The sequence below is a fragment of the Mycteria americana genome, chromosome 2, assembly GCF_035582795.1.
Source record: "Mycteria americana isolate JAX WOST 10 ecotype Jacksonville Zoo and Gardens chromosome 2, USCA_MyAme_1.0, whole genome shotgun sequence".
Taxonomy (NCBI): Eukaryota; Metazoa; Chordata; class Aves; order Ciconiiformes; family Ciconiidae; genus Mycteria; species Mycteria americana.
In genome coordinates, this window is record NC_134366.1 from 36,904,183 (window position 1) to 36,911,932 (window position 7,750).

Consider the following 7,750-nt stretch of genomic DNA (forward strand, 5'->3'; position numbering starts at 1 on the left):
TGAAGGGACTGGAGCATCTCTCCTGTGAGGAAAGGCTGAGAGAGCTGGGACAGTTCACACTCGAGAAGAGAAGACTCGGGGGATCTCATCAATGTGTATAAATACCTGAAGGGAGGGTGCAAAGAGGATGGAGCCAGGCTCTTTTCAGAATGACCCCAGTGACAGGAGCAGAGGCAACAAGCAACAACAGAGGAGGTTCCCTCTGAACATCAGGAAACACTTTTTCCACTGTGAGTGTGACTGAGCACTGGTGCAGTTTGCCCAGAGAGGTTGTGGAGTATCTCTCCTTGAAGATATTCAACAGCCATCTGGGAATAGTCCTGAGCAACCATCTCCAGGTGACCCTGGTTGAGCAGGGGGGTTGGACCAGATGACCTCCAGAGGTACCTTCCAACCTCAACCATTCTGGGATTCTGTGAAAACTCACTAATTGTTAATCACAGTTTTCCCATTCTGATCAATCTCGAATTTTCTCCTTGGAAATAAAGGTAATAATCTGACCTTATGCTGTCCATGAAGGGGTAACTGTTTTATTCCCATACCAATTTAAAGCAAGAAAGCTTGTATCAGACTTAATGTCCTTTGAGTACTATTTATATTCATATGTGGTCTGTTGATATATAGCAGGACTGCTTAATTTTTTTTCTTACAGTACTGACTGTGTATTAACTATTTTTTGTACACTTCTCAATGTAGAATTTGATCGTCATGAAATCCAGATCTATGAGGAAGTAGCCAAAATGCCTCCTTTTCAGAGGAAAACACTGGTCTTAATTGGGGCCCAAGGAGTGGGGCGAAGAAGTTTGAAGAACAGGTTTATAGTACTGAATCCTACTAGGTTTGGAACTACGGTGCCATGTAAGTTGTCAGCATTCCTATTGTAATATCATACTTTGAGTCTCTGGTTACCTGGCAAATACCTGATGTTTATCCCAGTGATTCAGGGTAGGAGTAATTTTGTCAGAGTATAAAAATTGTATAGAGTGGGAAAACAAAAGGTTCTTCATCTTCCCAGACAACTGGACTAACATACGATGACAGTGAAAATATTTGTAACTAGCAGTTAAATGTTACTGATGCTGCAGAAAAACAATTTTTGTATGTGCAGTATTTCAGGCTGTTAGGTTTCTTCAGTGTCAATCACCATCAGTTACTGAGGGGATTGTAGAAGTTCCTAGTAGTCTTTTGTAATGAATGGAGTGGAGTTTCTCAGGTCTGCCATTTATTTTTCCATCTGTAGAAGCACCGTAGGCATTATAAATTGTTACTTTAGTATTAGAAATATAGGGAAAAACAACAAACTTCCAATAAAACTGAAGTGTTTGTGATCTCCAAGATTTGTATGATAGTCTGATGTTTTACTACATCTAGCCTCAAGCCCATGATCTTTTCTTTTTGGTCCCTATCAACTTCAGAAAAAAAACTCCCTTACTGAAGTACTGTTTTCGTGCCTTCCTTCAAGATGGTTACTTTGCTCATTCACAAGGTCTTTTTTTTTTTTTTTTTTTTTTAACTGCGCCCTCCTGTTTGCTGACCAGAGAAGTCCACCCTAGCTACATTATTATTCTTCTCACAAAGTGGTGATATGGCACCAAGTGGTGATACAAGTATTACCAAAGCAATCCATTCACTGTTATGTTTAATATATTCTAGAGTTCAAACCTAATTAAATGCAAGTAGTGGGCAGGTAATATGGTGATAGGACAGCAAAGTCAGTAATAATCTGTTACTTCATTTTGTTTTGTTTTATTTTGTTTTATTTTATTTTCCCTTTCTTGCTTAAATAATGTTTGTACTGCACAGTGTAGCCAATATCCAAGATGGCTGCTCATGTTTTACTTAAATATTGGCTTTAATCTCTCTGCAGTGAATTTACCTTGCTTTAAAGGGTAAGTTGTCCTGGAAAGCAGCATTAGCTGGCCTTCACTAGCATTCTGCTATGATGGCTCGGCTTCTTCTGATACTTAAGCTAACTTTCTTTATAGATAGCTCAGGTAGTTCTACCCTGAATAACAGGGCAAATACAGTGAGCAAAGTATGTGCTCAGGCTTGGGGGGCAGGGTGGATTTTGATTTGTGCTCAGTTATTTTCAGAAGTACATTTGGCATTTGAGAGTTAAATTTCCCTTTGATTACCAAATCACTTAAATAATTATTTTACTAAGTGAATAATTAAAAAGATGACATGAATGAGTATTGTATATGGTGTGAAGGAGTAATACAAAGGAAATAAGCAAATGGATGGGTAAGCAACATACAGCAAAGACTAGAAATAAAGGGAACAGGAGGGCCTGTGCTCAGTTTTGAAACTTACACTAGAATAAGTAACTAATTTGTATATGGAACAATTATAATTGTATATCAATGTGTATTATACTCTCCCTAACTTAATAGGCAGTCCAGTCTCATATTTGTATTCCAAACATAAAAAGAAAACATTCAATTTATATTTTATATTTTTTGTTTAGTTACTTCACGAAAGCCAAGGGATGATGAAAAGGATGGGCAGGCATACAGATTTGTGTCACGAGCTGAGATGGAGATGGATATTAAAGCTGGCAGATATTTAGAGCATGGAGAATATGAAGGAAATCTTTATGGCACCAAAATTGATTCCATCCTGGAAGTTGTGCAGACAGGAAGGACTTGCATCTTGGACGTGAATCCACAGGTATATAATTTATAATGTTAAACTACAAGTGTAGGAGTATAATGTTGAAGAGATATGCCTTTAAATTTGAAGGCTTCTTATCTGGTTCAAAGATTATAATATCAACTGGATTCTTGCATTTGTGGCATGTAGTTGGAATGAGTTAGAAAGATGGAAAAAAAGCAGCTTAGATTCTGCATGGAAGAGGAGTCTTGCAGAGTAGTAAATAATCTTAGCCAAGGAAAGAATGATGTTGAGCATTTCAAAAGGCAGTGTAGGAGTTTCTAAAATAGAAACAAGAATCTTCACTTACGTGTTTCTGCCCATTGTAACAGACTAGTTTTGCAGCGCCCCTTAAGTAATGGGGACATGTGGTGAGTCATTCTCAAACTTAGGGTTTTTTTTTCCTTTTGCTTTGCTTCTAGGCCCTGAAAATACTGAGGACTTCAGAATTCATGCCCTATGTAGTGTTTATTGCTGCCCCAGAGTTGGAGACTTTGCGTGCTATGCACAAGGCTGTGGTAGATGCTGGAATTACAACCAAACTTCTCACGGTAAGCAGATTATTTCATATTTAGTTTACTTTGAACAGGATGTTCTTAGATTTTCTTTTTTTTTTTACCTTTCATTTTAGATGGAATTTGTTCTGAAAGTAATGTCTCCAAGAAAAGTTAGGCAAGACTTTTGCTGATTACTTAGCAGAAGTTAATCAAATACTATGTGTAAGGCAGATTGCTTCTTTCTTAAAAATAGACCTCTTACAGAGAAGCGTTGATTACAAAAATTACTTGTAATGTGTTCTTTGGGAAGCGTTACCTTTGATTATTGGCAGCAAATGGTAGATACCTGATGGTGGGAATTGTTCTTTTATGTAAATGTCTTTCCTTCACTTCCACGTTCTCTCTCCCCAAAGAAGTTTTGTTCAGGTTTGTCTGATAATATAGGTGTGCCTTTAAAATGGAATCTGTAATCCTTAGGCAAGATACTGCAGCCTGCATAAAAAAACCCAAACCAACAACAGAATGCAACTGGGCCTTGTTTCCAGTGCTACAGCAGCACATGCTGCACCGAGAATGGCTGGGAGCTGCCAGAATAGGAAGTGTCAAATACCTTCTCTTCCCCTTAAGTTCCTTGGATTTGTCACGTAAAGCGAAGTGGCACATTTTATTCATTAGATCTTCTCTCCTTTTCTGAGACGCAGTGTGTAGCAGAGGGAAACGAGACATGCTTCCTTCAGCGCAGCAAATTATAAATATTCTATATGGGCATGAACTTTCCCAGCTGCAGGACCAAAGTAAAAAGACAGACTGAGCAGTTAAGAAAACTGTCCTCTGTGTTCAGCAGTACAACTTCCCCATCTGAGAAAAGCTACAATTTGCTGACAACTCGCAACGACAGTGCTGCAGCTTAGATAGTAGCAATATCTTGTATAATGCTGACAGGGGATTCAAAGCAATAAAATGGGAGATGGGTTAATTTCCACTAAATGAATATAGGATTTTTAGTCTTTTTTTTTTTTTTCTTTTCCAACCTGTGAGATCCCATTCTCTTAACCACATGAGAGACTGTCCAGTCCTAGTCATGGATTCTGGTTATTATAAATTCTAGTATCTCTGTGGGTGTCCTGCCTTTCCTCCTCCCTGCCCCAAATGAACCCTGAATTTTGTGATGCATATACAAGGAGGCAAGGTTAAAACCGTCCAGACAAGTATAAAAATAATTCCCTGCACTTGCTAATAATTGATTCCCTAAGGGACATCCTTGCCTTTGTTTTACTTGTTGTAATGAATAATAAAGAGGATAGTTACATTTAAAATATACAGTTATATATCTTTACAGATTCTATATACATGTGCACAGATATGATTTAAAGAGTATGATTTCCCATTTCATATTCTCATACTTCCTGAACAAATGAAAAACAAATATCATTTAAATTATTATGTTCTGCTTGCTAGTGGGTCTGTCTACATTATTTCTAGCATCCTCAGCCATTCCATTGCAAAAATTCTGGCTCTTGTGGTGCTACATTTGCTTGTCTCCTTCATTGACTGCGAAGGAAAGGCTATTCACAAACTTATTTTCTTATTTTGGCTTTTGCACTTACAACTGTATCAGGACTTGAAAATATTCAAATAAATATTGTCAAGGGGACAAATCTCATAACTGCTTACAAAAAAATTGCTTTTGTGCAAAAGTGGAGAGGAATTTTCCAAGAATGTGGGACTAATGGAACATAAAAAAATGCTCAGTGGCAGCACTTCATGAAGGCTTCATAATGTAGGAATATAAATTTCCTGCATATTTTGTTGCTCATGTCAGAACTAAAATAATGCAGCAGTAGTTTACAAATTAGGAACTGATGTCAGGTAAGCAAGGCTGAAATGTAGCTTCTAAAAGCAATAAGATATTCTAGAGCTTTATTCTACTAGAAATGTATCTGTCATTGTCTTTCATTTCATACTAATTTAAATTCTTGGATTTTTTGGTGCTTTCTGTGGAAATAAAAAAGGGCACAAATATATTTACATAACTGATTGACTCAGTCATTCCTAAAGCATTAATTTTACTCTGATTGGATTGTGAGTTGCACATACAAAATGATTAATTGCCTGTTGTGCATACTAGCCCAAGTTCATGTGCTTCTACTGACTTTCTTAAAAATTGCAAGATTTGCAAACATTTGGTTGCCATATTTAACATTATTGGCACAGCTCATAACATTTTCAGCCCTTTCAATGCATTTTAGCTTAAGTTCTATGTGGATTTACTATAAGTGAAAACTTTTGTTATTTTTTAAATATATTCAGTATATAGCTTTAAATAGTCAGTTGCAGTATGTAAAGACGGGATACTTCTTCTGTATTTATAAGGATTTGCTGAGTCTTATGTACTTAGTAATCTTTACAATCTCTTCAACAGGACACCGATCTGAAAAAAACAGTGGATGAAAGTGCACGGATCCAGAGAGCATACAACCACTATTTTGATCTGACCATTGTAAATGACAACCTAGACAAAGCCTTCGAGAAGCTCCAGACTGCTATCGAGAGACTGAGGCTGGAACCACAGTGGGTCCCAATTAGCTGGGTATATTGAGATTTCTCAAGAGGAGCTTAAGTAACAAAATCAACTGCAGCAAATACGCTAATGTGACGTTGTGTAGATACCGACGATAACCTATGGCACCTGTGCATTTTTACTCTGTGTATATTCAAAAGTACACTATTCTGAATTTTTATAAAAATGTTGAAGGGAAAGTGTACTTAAATATGTAATTTATTTTAATTTTTCTAACTTTTTACAGATAACCTTTCTATTCATATCACATGAAGGAAATGCGTTTAAGCATTTTTATATGTTTTGATTTAGTATCTTTGCCTTTTTCATCTAAGAAACTTTCAGTCATTCACTTCAACATTTACATCTTGGTCTTACATTTTCACTGTGATTAAAAAAAGGATACTTGAAACAATTTTTGTAAAACTTGTTAACGTCAGTGTTTAACTGGTCAAAAGTCTATAGCTCTTATTAGGAAAGAACACCAATGTCTTTGGGGTTTTTTTCTTTCTTCCTTAAAAAAAAAATAATTTCATGGGAGCAGAATTTTAAATATTAAAAGCAGCAGCCAACACACAGCTCCATTGCTCCAGCTTCTTTCAGCTTAATGTTGGTGCATTCTTGATGTTTCACAAATTCTTGATGTCTCTTGATTTAGACAACTGTTGTGTAGGTTTCCTTATACGTGTCTCTTGAAATAACGTAAAGCAATACCTTGCAAGCTGCTTATTAGGCTGTTCTTGGGAGCCAGCCTGCTAGCCCATTATGGTTGAAGTACTGACGTTAGAAAGCTTGTATGCAAAGTAATTCAGTGCAATTTGAATAATGGTGAAGTAGCCAGAGAGAGAACCTGATAATGTGGAGCCTTGCAGAGTGATGCTTAATGTTTAGGACTATTTATTCACACTTGTGAAAACACATTGCTTTTAAAAAAAAAAACAAAAAAAAAACCACCAAAAAAAAAAAGGCATTTTCTTTTCTTAGGACATCGTTTGGTATTTGTATAGTGATCTGTGGCTTAATTTCCTGTGATATCTAGCTGGGTTCTATATTATCTTTTTGAATATTTGTGTGTGATCAACTGCTGTATTTTTATGAGTGTGATGTAATGGAATTTTTGTGCTTTTTGTTACATTGTTTTTAATTGCATTTTTCATAAGATAGCTTGTGAATTGGAAGCTTACTGCTAAAAAGCAATGTTGTTTATACCTTTTTGTTTTACAACATATTTCCTTTTGTTTAGTGACAGTTCTCCCCTTAGTAGGCCCATTGATATAACTCGTATTAGGTTCGAGTTCATCAATCAAAACTTATGCTGATGTAAGTTTCTGCTTAACAAGAACAAAATGAAAATACAGCTTGTCGCTAAGACTCGCTCTTTTTGTGACCATATTTTATATTACAGTGTCAGCTGTTGTATATAGTAACATTCACCATCACTTACCAGGTTAGGTGTCTAAACTGAAGTCATCTATTTGTTTAATTTCTCTTCCATCTGGTGACAGGCACCTGGCTTCTGAATTCCTTTTCAACGCCAAAGTGTGACATGGAATGCTATCAAAAGGCAACTTCCTCAGAACTATTTCTGAAGGAAAAGAGGCTGTAAAACAGTATTGCTTCCTGGGGCTCTTAAAGACTTTTATGTGCACAAGGAAAAGAAAAATGGAGTTGATGCAGTATAGGAAAAGTGTAAGTCTCAAAAAAACCCTCAAAACACCCGTGTACTACAGATGAGTTTTACAAAGCCGATACAGTTGGTGGTTGTGGGGTAAAAGGGGCAGGGGGGGGCTTGAGATCCCAGTGTATGTGGAAAATGTTAGTCGAAACTGTGTATAGCACAGGTGATCATTGTGGCTCTTTGAGATTTCAGTCTTTCAGAGGGAATCTGAAATTCGCTAAGGAAGATTTGTACCACTATGTTTTATTGTTATATTTTTCAGGATGTGTTTTCTCTGCTTTTGTTTAAGTTTGGCAGAGCTTTTAAACGTGGCACCAGCATGAGACTTTTATTTTCCTTTCCCAGGAGACATGTTCTGTGGTC

The 7,750-nt window shown here is 36.7% G+C and overlaps 1 protein-coding gene across 5 annotated transcripts in view; it reads left to right on the forward strand.

Moving 5' to 3' along the window:
* Positions 1 to 7,471, forward strand: part of PALS2 (protein associated with LIN7 2, MAGUK p55 family member) — a 63,102-nt gene extending 55,631 nt beyond the window's left edge. For all 5 annotated transcript variants that reach the window (XM_075493002.1, XM_075492999.1, XM_075492997.1 and 2 more), the window contains 4 exons: positions 697 to 858; positions 2,468 to 2,670; positions 3,075 to 3,203; positions 5,572 to 7,471. In XM_075493002.1, the coding sequence (XP_075349117.1) occupies positions 697 to 858; positions 2,468 to 2,670; positions 3,075 to 3,203; positions 5,572 to 5,748 (671 nt within the window). In that variant the 3' untranslated portion in view covers positions 5,749 to 7,471. The remainder of the gene's footprint in view (positions 1 to 696; positions 859 to 2,467; positions 2,671 to 3,074; positions 3,204 to 5,571) is intronic.
* Positions 7,472 to 7,750: the final 279 nt, after the last annotated feature.